At 44.2% G+C, this 13108-nt stretch overlaps 1 protein-coding gene across 1 annotated transcript in view; it reads right to left on the bottom strand.

The window, feature by feature from the left end:
- efnb1 (ephrin-B1) overlaps positions 1-12708 on the bottom strand; it is a 57659-nt gene extending 44951 nt beyond the window's left edge. The window contains exon 1 of the mRNA XM_079352404.1: positions 11610-12708. Coding sequence (XP_079208530.1) covers positions 11610-11725 — 116 coding nt within the window. The 5' untranslated portion in view covers positions 11726-12708. The remainder of the gene's footprint in view (positions 1-11609) is intronic.
- Between the last annotated feature and the right edge of the window lie 400 nt (positions 12709-13108).

Genomic DNA, 13108 nt, shown 5'->3' with positions numbered 1-13108 from the left:
TTTTTTTTTTTTTTCAAGGAAGAAACCAGCATGAGAGTTGTAAAATAAATGAGAAAAAAAGACAGTTTGCCCTCTTGTTGAAAGCTGTGTTAATTTAGTAATCTGACTATTAAGTCTAATGCTGTTAAAGAAGGAGAGGTAGTAGAAAAAGGCAGATCTATTCTGTAATCACTATGCGGAGACTATTAAACTCCAATGGCAACTCTGGGATAAAGCATAAAGCTAAATGTCCCTTGTCTCCAACATACTAAACACCTCCCGACATAAACTGAGATGAAACTGCAGCTCAGCCCCATCTGAACCATAAACACTTAACTGGATCTGAAATTGCGCAGAAATCAAAACGGAAAACAACAGAAAGAAAAGGCTGAAAACTGTCTGCACCGAGCAAACAACAAATCTCCATATTACAAAGCACCAGACGCTGTAATAACTAGGACACAGTGTTTTTAATACACACAGCTGCCTTCTGTGCGACTTAAAAGCAGCTTCTTATCAGAGAATCTGAGTGACAGGTCTATTCTCTGCTTACAATCTCTGCACATGATTGTTTAAGACAGCAACACATGTCCCATCCAATCCAAGACAAATTAGTTGCTCTTTCTTTCTTCCCTTGGATGGGAGATCTTATCCAGGCGGACATGCTTAAGTTGTCAGTGGGTTTCTAAAACCCATATTGAACAGCATATTGACTGATGCAATCGCAGAGACACACATCATTAGGCTCATTAACAGTGAATGTAAAAGGGGAGGACGGCCTAACTGGTGCAGCGGGAGTCTGTGTCTCCTCTGATAACACTCGCCTTTAACAAGCCGAGCGGAGGCAAGATGCAGGCTGTCGGTGTTAAAATGAAATGTGTGTGATGTGTGTGCTAATAAATAGCTTGTTTGACATGATACTATTCTCGCACACACAGTTTGCTCTGCGATAACCGGGCGGATTGTGGCCTCGTAAAGACGCTCCATGTGTTGTTTTAGGAAGCCATTACAAACTGGGCCGTCTCCATTACAAGGGCTATCTGATCATTATTACAGCCATCTGTAATGCACACTCAAAGCTTAATCTGTACAAGGCAACCACAGCTGACTCCTGAGCTAGAGTACACACACGTATATCCACACTGACTTCCGCTGCGATGTGTGTGTGTGTGTGTGTGTGTGGGGATTCAAACGTGACACAGTCGCCGTTCCCCTCGTCACATTGCTGCTCCGGGGTCAACACGTTTCAGTCGACCCTCTTTAAGCAACGCTGAGTGGAGCGCCGCAATCCTGTTGAAGCCAGCCGCTTGCAAGTCTCTTTTCAAGGCCAGTACCCCAACACCCATGCAAGGCAATCGCAATCTCCCAGCCAGAACTGCCCGCACCCTTCAAAGGCTCATCACAGGACACACATCTAATGCAGAGAGAAGGCCGGTTAAAGCCTCAGCCAGGCACGCTGCTTTGAAGCGACGGCTCTAGCTCCTCAAATAGGAGCCAAATCATTTCCCTTCCCTTAGCCATTCCATTGTGTGAGCGGTGCACCAGCCGGCTCTATTTGGTGGCCGCATGTGGGGCGCCTTCAAGGATCACGCCACTCCATTCCAGAGCAGGGCCACTACAGGAAATGAGACTCTCCCAGATGCACAGGACCTTCTCCACAATAAATATATTCATAAATTCATGTATATTTCAAATAAGAATTTGACTCAGGCCGCATAATGCACACGGAGAGGTGCAGACTTTGAGATTCTTGACATGCACGAGGTGCTACAATCAGAAATGTATAAATAAATCAGAATATGCAGCAAACAGCTACTAAAAGCGGCAACACAAGCATGGGCCGAGTGCGCAAAAAAAAAAAAAGAGGGCTCATAGAGGTTTGTCTGCCTAGAAGAGCTTTCATCTGGGAGACAGGAGAGGAGAAGAGAGGAGTGATGTGGTGGAGGTTTGTGCTGTCATGTTTCACAGTGGGGGGCGGGAGAGACAGATGAGGAGAATAGCTAAAAGTAGTCACCATTTTCAGTGCGGGGGGGGAAAATAGGAGATGAGACAGCAGAGTGTTGAAAGAGCAGCCCACATTAAGATCAGCGAGTTAAAATCAGTGTGAAATATTATATGAGCGAGCCTCGAGAGGAAGAACTACCACGGTTACCCATTAAAAAAAAAAGTCAACACGGTGCCTTCAGTCTCATTCTCCGTATAGTTCATAAAGCGAGAGGGGAAGTTTGGGATATTGTGTTTGCTTTAGCAGACCTTCTCTCCTATTTCCAATATCGGAGACATGAGAGGCTTCCATGGCAAAGCACATCATGGGGGAGAATAAACACACACCTAATGGGAAACATGTGTGTGGGGAGATGAAACGGCCTCCCTCATATGAATGGGATGAAATATAGACCTGTGCCCCGCTGCGCTCCAATCATGGCCGTAAGAACTCGGCGTGGAGGGGAAATGGCAGACCCCCGACAGGCTGCCTCACTCAACATACACACACACACAAGCTGCCAATATGGCCACTCTGGAGCGGATTCATGTGGAGGCCAGAGTCTGACAGTGACATCTCCATTCACTCTTGTATTCTTTTTCTCGTCCCAACATGCACACACACACACACACGCACACACACACACACACACGCATCACACACACACACACACACACTCACACACATACATACGCAGAGCCAGAGGCCATGGGAGGAGGAGCAGCGCTGGGGCATAAAAAAAAAGCCTTTCTCCCTGCCGTGGGTCTCTGTGGGGTTTAGCATGGCATTATGGGAAGATTAGACTTTAGAGTGCTCTACTATCTGATGTCATTGTGGGTTTTACATTGTCTGGTTGGCTTGTGGAGCTCGGACCTGATGGCAGGCACATTTCTCTCCAAACAAAATGCTCGGAGTTGCAGTTGTGATTGATTGCAGGTTCCTATTGTATCTGTCTGGTATGGAAGAAGAATTAGTGGGACAAAAACTCATGGAAAACGCTGCACATCTGACTCCATCAATCAAGTCAGCAATCAAAATAATTCAATTAAGAGACTTAAATCCCGCTGGCTTACGAGTCCCTGCTCCAATAGCCCTGAGACAAACTCAATTTACCGACAATCCATACATGATAGCATTAACTCCACTTTTAGGCTCAAATCTTTTTCCATTACTTACATTTTTCTAAATATCAAGGGAAATGCAAAGGAAATGATTTAGTTGTAATGTTTACTTGAAAAAAAAGGACAACTTAGAAAAATAGACCGGATCAATTTAAAATGCATGAAAAAAAAATCAGACAGGTTGTTCAGACAGCTAAACTAATTTGCAATGTGTTTGGAAAGAGGAGTTATTTGCAAAGCAGATCAACTTTAGAAATGTTTTTATAGGTCTGGTGAAGCGCCGTACATCAGAACTGCAGCATTGTGGAGAGACTGAGAGAGGGAGGTTGCTGAATATGTGTGTAATTGTCTTTTTCCCCCCGTTTCCGAGGTGTGAAAGGGAATGCAGGGTTGCACTGGGGTGTCCCGGGGAGAGGCGATTGAAGCGTCAGTCACAGCTGCCACACAGAGCCCCGGCGTGCAGCAAATCCCAGGCCCGGCCCTCGTGGGCGGAGGGGCCGGGGCCGAGCCTGGGAGCCGCAGGAGTCCCTAAAGGCCTTTTCTTCCAACTCCTCTCACCAGCACAAGGGGGACCGGGATCATGCTGGGAGTTTGCTTAGAAAAGGCTGAGCCGAGACTTGGCAGAATGGGTTAACGGAGGAATGCATGCACACTCACACACTACACACACACACACTCACACACTACACACCACACACTCACACATTACACACACACACACACTCTCACACACAAACTCAAATGCTTTTGGGCTGTCTGTCTTTGCCTGTGGGTATGGTGGGAAAAAAAAAAGATAAAGTAGGGAAAAATCAAAGATAAATCTGAACATCTGAACATGTACAGGCACAGACAGGAACACCGGCACACTCACACCTCCAGACTGAGCAGAATGGGACTGCTGGAACAAGATTACTGGAGAAATTAGTGCTTTTTGCTCGATGCCTGGGGAGCCTAATAGTGGTAAAGTCCTGAGGATTATACACTGTGCCATTTTCATGCTCCCCCTAATAGTCTCCATGTCCTGCCTCTGTATGCCATAGATGGATTATGATGCTTTATAATTAACATGGGGAGGGGGGGTTTTTACAGACCGCCCATCTGCCATACTGACACACTTACGGGGGGTATCCCCTGGGAAAAGGGGACTGCTACCACATTACTCCATTACTTTATCATTTTATCATTCTATTATCCCACCACTCGATTCAATTACACTGTCACTCCATTAGTGAACTCATAACAGTGAACAAAGAGCTCGGAGATGATCATTAGTGATACGTTCAGAGCTGGCAGGGTTCGGTCATGCAGTCTACAAAATATTATCTGTGAAAAAAACTTTGGCTCACTCTGAGCGCAACAGGTCAAGTGATTTAACAGTAATACTATCACATCTCATATTCACTTAAATCATGGATATTAAATAATGTACAATTATATTACTTTATATTTGTACTTTGAGTCAAATGTCCACATTTATGGTTGACCTGAGAAAGTCAGACTCAAAATAATCCTAATTCAACATGTAAGTATTTTGGGACCAAAATATAAAGATAAGTTACGCCCTACCAAAAGAATATCATAAAAAAGTTTTCTTCATTTTTTTTTCCAGATTACTTTGTTTAAAAAATAGTAAAGTTAGTAAAATAAACCTAAAGTACCTCTTTTGGTGTTTAGCCAACATTACTGATGTAATTCAATAAATTACAGATTTGACCTTGAAGTGATCTTTTTTGATATATTTATAAAGCTTAAATTGAATAACAAAATATCTGGTTAACCTAGAAATGGACCTTGAGTGAAGACTTTTTTCTTTATTACATCCTTGATGGTTTGTGGTTTGAACTCCAGCAAAGCTGCTAAAATTACAAACCAAGCTTGAAATTGAAGTTATTTTAAATTAAGGGTTTTTCCTAAACTTCTGGAGAAAATTTGCCAAGATTATATTTTACAGCCCACATTCTTTCAGCTTTACCATGACTTTTTTATTTGTCAATAAACATGCTCTCCAACTCCCATTTCTCCCATTTTTGTCATTTTGTTGAAATCCCTTTACCCCCCTCCCCAAAGTGCTGGCACACAAACCTCACACAAAAGTCTTTGGAGCGCCACAAACGTGGGGAAAAACAGATCCCTTGCCTCCTGTATGCTGTTGACAACTCATGACGTCTTTAAAAAAGTTGCAGTGCAGCTGGCTGTAAAGGTTGCCTGCTCGCTGTTTGGGCCTGGCGTCTGATCAGGTCTGCCTCCACAGCACAGAGGGGTTCTCTGAGAAAGAGTTAATTCTATGAGGTCAGTCCAGAGAAGGAGGTTACGAGTTCCCGAGTCGGAGCCGCAGGGGTAATGGTTTTAGAGATGGCTGTCACACAGATCCGTTCCACTGTCCAACACCACCGCTGATCTCCACCAATCCAAGTCCGCTGGCTTTTCAATCGCTCAACTTCTTCTCTCTCCCTGTCCCCTTTCTTCCTTCTCCCTCTCTTTCCCCCTCGCGCTGACACATGGAAGTAATCTGGGAGCTCTACGCCGGACTGAAAGGATGTGCGGTTGAGCCCAGGGCCGCGTTTCAACGCTCTACATCAGCTTCCTTTCCTCTCCTGTTTAATCCCCTTATTTTCAGCTCCTCTTATGTAAAAGAACTAAGATGGCAAACAAAAGGCAGACTTTTCCCTACTTTTGCCCAACGTATTTTCTTCACTTCCTGTAACTCATGCATCCCTACGTACGCGTTTGATTCAGTTGGGGCTCAGACAAGAAGAGATCTTAAGGGAAGCTTTCCAGCTCCAGCTCCAGAGCCTGTGCTTGGCAGCATCAGAGCTGATGGGAAACTTCCAGGCTTCTGTCTAATGAAGCCGGCTCGCTAACTGCCTGTAAGGAAGCCACTGTTCAGCCACTCCACACTCGTCCACCGCTCGGCCCTCAACACTTTCACAGAGGGCACACTGGCACGCTTCTAACACTTCCTTAATGCTCCTCTGTGGCCGGACAAAGAACAATGACACAACGGCATGCACTCTTAAGCACTCATTCACTTCCATAAGCTCATACTTGTTCTTTTCATAAGAGACTTAGTGTCCTTTAATTGCAGAAGGAAGACATAAAAAGTAAAAATTAAATGAGCTGCAAATTACGCTGCAAAATAATTGAGTGATTACTAACAAGACACTGCTGGATAAAGTCCAAATATTCAGCACTTTGTGTTTGCTTTGGCCCACTTGAGTCTTTAATAAATGTGGTTTTATTACACCAATAATAAGAAGCACAAAGTTTCAACAGGTTTCTCAGAGTTGTGTAACTCACAGCAGACAGCATAAGCCCATGTCTGTCACTCCTACGTAAGAGTCTGCTCAATGAAATCTCTGGTGTGCAGGATTAAGTCAATGGATTATCGGTTATCGGTTATGGGGCAACAAAAAATCCAAACAATTATTTTAATGTTCAATTATTTGTTTAAACTGATTAGTCATTGAGTCTATGAATCTCTGCAATTTAGGAAAGTAGAAATATGAGACCTTATTACAGCCCAAAAGCTGGAAACAAAAACTTGTCTAAATCCTTGGAAGTGACTCATTATTAATTATAGGTGGGGGGTTTGGCAATAAATTACCATGAGATGAGATTAATTTTTCAACAGAGATTTCTAAGCTTTAAATTATTTAATTGAACTCTTGTTTCATGTAGTTGTATTAACAGGATTTTGTCATAATTGTGACAACGCATTTTTAATTCTCTTGATAAATTAAGAAAGAAAAAAAAACAATCCCGAGCTCATTTGTTTAAGCATAAACCGTTTCTCAACTGATTTCCTCAGAATCTATGAAATTATGGTTTATACAGTAACAAACGATTTTATCAATGCTGCCTCACCCAGATGGACTATCAAAGTTGCTGTTGATTGTTTTTGATCAGCTAACTGATGGACTGACTCATGTTTTCCATTCTTCTTCAGAGTGGTTCATGATATTCAGCTGCTCTCTAGGTTGTGAATCAGTCTCCATATGTCTTTAAAGAAAACCACTTGTAACTCTTTGTCTTGAGCACCAGTAGGATTCCTACATACATGCAAATGTAAAAAATGTGCCGCAAATGCAACTCATCCCAAAGCAGGGGACTGTATCTGGGTATCACATTCACCACTGCATGAATTTAAAGCAATGAACGCATCATAACACACAAAAAAGCAGAATGATCAGTTTTCAGTGATGTGGCAGCCAAACCACCAGCGGATAAAGTGAGTCCATCTGGAGAGAAAAACCATGATGGAAAAATTGCATTTTTTCCCCCTGAAATAACCTAAAGCTCTGGAACCCCTTTCACAGCCCAGGTGCCTCACACTGATAACCAAATGAAGAGTCTGACACTGCTCACCGCTGAAACAACAGACATGTCCACACAGAAGTGCACACACATAAAAGCAGACGCAGCTGTCCTCAGAGAGAGACACAGGGAGCCTTTACAGCACCGTGGGCCAGTTGCTTTCCACGAGTAATTCTTATTGGTGGGCCCTCTCTCTTTCTCTCCGAGTGGGGCTCGGGCTCTAAGTCCTCTCTGTGTGTAATGAGATCTTTATCAGAGGGAAACACGATCAGAGTCGAAAGAGGGAGAAAGGGGGAACTCTGAGAGGATAGGAGAGAGAAGGTGTGTATCGCGAGGGGTAAAAAGGGGCAAGCAGCAGGGCACAGGGCAGGGGAGAAACAAAAACAGGCCTCTGACCCTCTCAGCAGTGACCCACTCTGCAGCCGACAATGAGGGGAGCGTTCTCCTAACTCTTAGCAAGGACCCAAAATCAAGTTTCTAGTCTAGTCCTGAAGTTTCATCCGGCTCTCGTTCAACAGGTTGAGGCAGTTTCAAGTTTTGCTGTTGCAGTTTGTTTTTTTAAACCTTCTACTGAAACCCTGTGCTGACATTTTGAGATGTAAATGTCAGCACAGAATTATGTAAAGAAATTTCACTCTTTAGTCAAAGTTATTCAGCGTTTGAGAACAAACCTTTTGAACATTTGTTTTGATTGCATACATCAAGGATAAAGCAGACGTTTGTTTGTTTTTCCCCCTAATTGCCTCCAACGATTTTTTCCCACCAATTATCTTATCGGAAAAAAATCTAATTATGAAAAACAACTTGAACTTTCATTTGGCCTTGTGTGCACCTTAACTAATAATAACAGCTAAATTAGATTTCTTTTTTTTCTACTCTTAAGTTTCTACCTCTGTAAAAAAAAAATATTATATCCTTTTTTTTTCCATACCTTTTTTCTATTTTGGAAAAAAAAAAAAGTCTTTGGCTAAATGTCACTGAATAACCAAGTGTTAATCAAATCCAACATAATCATCAAACTCACTCAACCTTTAAACCACACAATCACGCTATAAACCAAACCAGTGAGCTGTTAAACTGTGAGCCAGGCAGCTGAGGTCAATAGGCATCAAAATAAGATGAGTAAGTAAAGACCCGCAGGAACAGAGGCTTCAGCCGACTCTTATCGACACAAACGCCTCTCTCTGTCTGTTTTGCTACTTCGTGGGCTTCAAATCTGACACGGAGGCCAGAAAATGTCTGCAAACTATTTTCCAAGCCACGCCGAAAATATGAAGAGTTTAAAACCAGTGCGGCAGAAAACCCGGCCCGCCCGTGGCTGTTTCCTCGCTGAGGGTTTTCAGAGGTGTGCAAGTGTGTTTCCCATCTCTCTCCTATCATCTTGTTTGTCTCCTGAGCGGCTTGCAAACAGGCTGCGGTGGCTTCAGGTCATGAGGTAAATATTAGCAAAGGAGGGTTAGAGGACGTGCAGGAGCCAGTCATAGCAACCTTGTCAGATTATCATTAAATTGGCATCACTGCAGCATTCCCGAGAACACAGTGAGTGTGTGTGTGTGTGTGTGTGTGTGTGTGTGTGTGTGTGTGTGTGTGTGTGTGAGTGTGTGTGTGTGTGTGTGCGTGATTATGATGTCTGCCTGTACATTGCTGTGCTAGCTTCAGAAAAACCGATGGGACGTGATCAGTCATAACAAAGTGACATTTTCTAGCGTAATCCCACTCAGCTAAATGAGAACTAATCCGATTTGCTCTGATCAAATGTTAGAAGGTTCTTTACCGACCGGGGACGTTGACACATCCAGCCTTCTTCTTCACGGCTGCTCTTTCACCCCCGGGAAAAAAAAAAAAAAGAAGAAAAAAAACCTCTGCTCTACCCGTACGCCATTTCTCTCAACCACCCTCGAATTAAATATTAAAAATGTCTCAAACATCCTGCAGGAAAAGTTTAAAGTCAAGGATGGTTCTCCTGCTTCTTCGTCTTTCTAGACGGCACCACAGTGATGATGTATGTTGCCTGTTCAAGCATGCTGGGAGGAAATCAATTAAGCAAACCCCAGTTATTGATAATGTAGGAGCCGGAGTGATCGAATCCTCACATGGAAATCCATAGCAGCAGGACCACTTGGAGGGGCCCGCTCGTAAGCCTGCACACACACACACATAAAAATAGAAAAAACACACACCCACCATAGAGGCCCAAACCTGCTGGTTTCCTATACTTTGTCTCATAACTCATGGCCTGTAGGGAGGCGATGGTATTGTTATATTTTGTGTGTATGTAGTACAGTGTGCAAGCAGAGGGCCAGATTAATTTATTAGCTGAGGCAGCAGTGCTCCCCAAAGTGGGAACAGGAAGTAAGAAGTCGTAAATCTCGATAAGTCACCAGATAGTGTACTGTACATTTCTATAGGCCACGCTCTCTCTCTCTCTCTGTTATCGCTGCGCTGTAATATGGGCTGAGACAAAGAGATGGAATTTAAAACAACAAACAGTGAAGACTGATGCTGATTGCTGTACAAGTATTCCCTTTTTTATTGCCTATCGGACGCCGCTGCTGACTGATACATTTCAGAAGAAAAACAGGTTTGTCTTTTGTTATTGCAAAGCCTGCACACAGCAAGATAATTGTCTATTGTTTTGTAAGCGCGGAGCAGCAGGATAATTAGGTTGAGAGAACACTTTGCGGAGTGCATTATTGTTCCACTGTGAACTTTATGAAATATTCAGCCAGCATGGGGATTTTACAAGGAGCAGAGTGGAGAAACAGATGGAGAAATGATCCTTCAATCCCGAAACCAGCGTGGCAACCTTCTAAGACATTCCCTGCAGGTGACATCATCAATCAATAAATGTCTCCCCCACTTTTTGTCATCCGTCTTCCCATGACTGACACAAGGTGTGGGTTTTTGTGCATATGGGATATGTGTGGATCTTATATCTCTGTCTGATGAAGCTCATTGTTCCACTACCTCTGCAGCCTTTAGTCAAATAAAAGCTGATGGGCCGTAGTAGTCTTACCATTAGGACCAGGCCACACACACACACACACATAACCATTGAACGTGGCAGCAATATTCATACCCACTGACTGCACAGCGAGCACCAATGACATCTGACATTTGGGGGATAAATCATGGATTCACTTGAACGAGTAAATTCTAGTTATAAGCTGGTCGGGCTACTCTTCATTTCCCCTCAGTGCTGTGAGCTCACATGAAGGTCAGCTCCTCAGCCTCATGCAGACATGCAGGAGAGGGTTTTATTTTTTTATCCTTTTAGAGTATTTTCCCTTATGTGTGCTTTCCTGCATCGTGCAAATGTGGGAGTCAAGTCTAAGTGGGTGATAATTGTTACCAGAGCGGATTTTTTTTTTTTTATCAGCAGTCTGGGCTCATTTGGCGTGTTTTTAAGGGGAATAAAATGAATTTTAAGAAAAGTGTCTGGCTTCAGCTGTGTGCGTTTGAGAAACTTGCCCCTGTATTTAATATAGAGTAATTAGACTGGGTCCAAAGCCAGACCAATTAAGGAAAAATAATTCATTTCAAGCGTTCCTTGGTCTTATATCTGAGACCATCTAATCACACATTGTGTGTGGGCAACCTAAATTCAAACAGGGTAGAGTTGGGACGCAGTGTGGCCCTCTCCAAAGAAAGCAGACCACATTTAGGGCGCCTGAGACGGTCTGAGAGGAGAAAATCATCTATCTAGTTTACAGGGCTACACCTTGACACACTTGGCACTCTTTCCTGGACTTTTCTCCTTCGTTGTCTGCTCAGGTAATTACATCATTTACAAGAAAATGAAGGATAAAGTAAACACACTTTTACAACTCTTGGATAGTCGTAAATGGAGTGCCAAAGCAGACTTCGCCCTCAATCTGTCATAAAAAGGTGACTGCAATATTGTCAAAAAATTATCATAATTATCCATCTATCATTGTGTTTTAAGTGAGGCCTACTGTTTGGTGTATAAGCCTGTATCTGCTGTTTCTGTGGCGTTGGGAAATTCCCCACTGAGAATTAAGTCAACACAGAACTCTGTGGAACGACAATTACATCTAAATAAATTATGATCCTTTTTTAAGATAATTGCCACATTTAACAGAACATTTAACCCAGCACACAATGAGAACTTTTTCCAGTAATGTCAGTCTTCCATTGCGCACACACCCAGTGAATATGGTATGCTTGTACAAATGAAATATGAGACTTACTTGGAATTCTGCGAGCTCCAAATTATAGTCTCCAGCGATTTGGCAGAAGGTAACGCCGACCTGCACATTAAAATAAAGATCCAGAGATAATACTTCCAACAGCCGAGTCCCGCCATTCTGCTTTATGTACAGACAGTAAGACGATAACTCAGAGCGTCGGACAGTGCGCCTGGCTGCCTTTATCTGTGGTTCGCCCGGTGGGAAGGTGAGCTACGATCAGTCAGGAGCATGTGAGGTCGATATCAGATACATGTCCTTCTGTCCGACTTCTTGAAAATCTTCTCCAGGCCCCCGTGTCCTTGACTGAACTGTCCGCAGGATGTGCAAAGAAGCCCCCGGTTCTTGAAGGAATCTGGGAGGGAAGCAGCCCCCCGAGTGTCCTGGTTGACCTGTAGCTGAGACAGAAACAACCTTCGCGACCTTATTACTCAGTAGAGAGAACTCGAGGATACGATCTCATGTGTGGTGAAACAGATCTAAGCGATCGCACAGTTTCTGGAGCCACAATGTGGCGATGCGGCTGCCGATGAAGCGCTGAGTCTTTGTCAAAGCTCCCCTGATGGTGTCTGTACCTGTCGCTGTTTATAGCCTACAGATGACCACATTCATCCATCAGTCACAACTCCGCAGCACGCTGGGAATCCCGAGGTCCACTTCATTCCAGTGTTATCTTTCACTCCTCCTCCCCCCTTTGCTATTCTTCTGCGCAACGGATTTGAGTTTCTATTGTAAATATCCCTCCCGGCTCTCAGCGCCGTTCCGCGTGCGTGTTGCGCTCCAGCAGGGTCGCCTCTATTCCAACTCGGGCATGCTGCGTGGCCAGTGCGTAAAACACTCACGTCTCGGTACCTTGTTTCGCGTTGCTGCTCAGTCACAAAAAGTACCGAGGTACGGTTAAGCCTGCGCACCAGTCCGCTTGGTGCCTCTAAATCCGCCTGCCAACGTTTCCATGCCGGTGTGTCTGTTTTTTTTGAAAGACCGTGGACAACCGTCTCAAGGCTTCGATGCGTACAGCAGCTCGAGCTCAACTGTAACCCGAGTCGAAGAGAGCGCAGGGGGGACAGCCCACAGAGCGAGTCGCGGCCAATCACAGCGCTCAGCGCTCTGTCCGAACTTGGGAGCAGGAAGCAAAGGCATTTATGGGGACGTGGAGGGGTTGGTGGAGGGTAGAGCGAGGGAGGGGAAAGGAGTCTGTTATTGGGTTGACCCCACATCTCCACTCCCCCGCTTCTACCACCACTACCGCGGCCCGAGCCGTCGACCCAAATTGAAATGGACTTTGAAGTTATTCGTCATACTTAAAGCTTTAGTGAGGAAAAGGAGCGTGATAGGCTATTGGAGCGTGCGTAAAAGTGCTTACAGGAGAAAAAGTTTGGCCCCTTTTACGCGTGGACCTGCTTGTCCCTGTAGATCTCGCACGTAACATTTATGCCACAATAGGGACTTATAATCATGTCTGTCTTTGTGAAATAGTCCTTATATAACTTGCCTATGATTTC

Source organism: Symphodus melops (genome assembly GCF_947650265.1).
Source record: "Symphodus melops genome assembly, chromosome: 9".
In the NCBI taxonomy this organism is placed as follows: domain Eukaryota; kingdom Metazoa; phylum Chordata; class Actinopteri; order Labriformes; family Labridae; genus Symphodus; species Symphodus melops.
The sequence above is the reverse complement of the archived record's forward strand: the minus strand, read 5'-3'. Positions and strand labels throughout refer to the sequence as shown.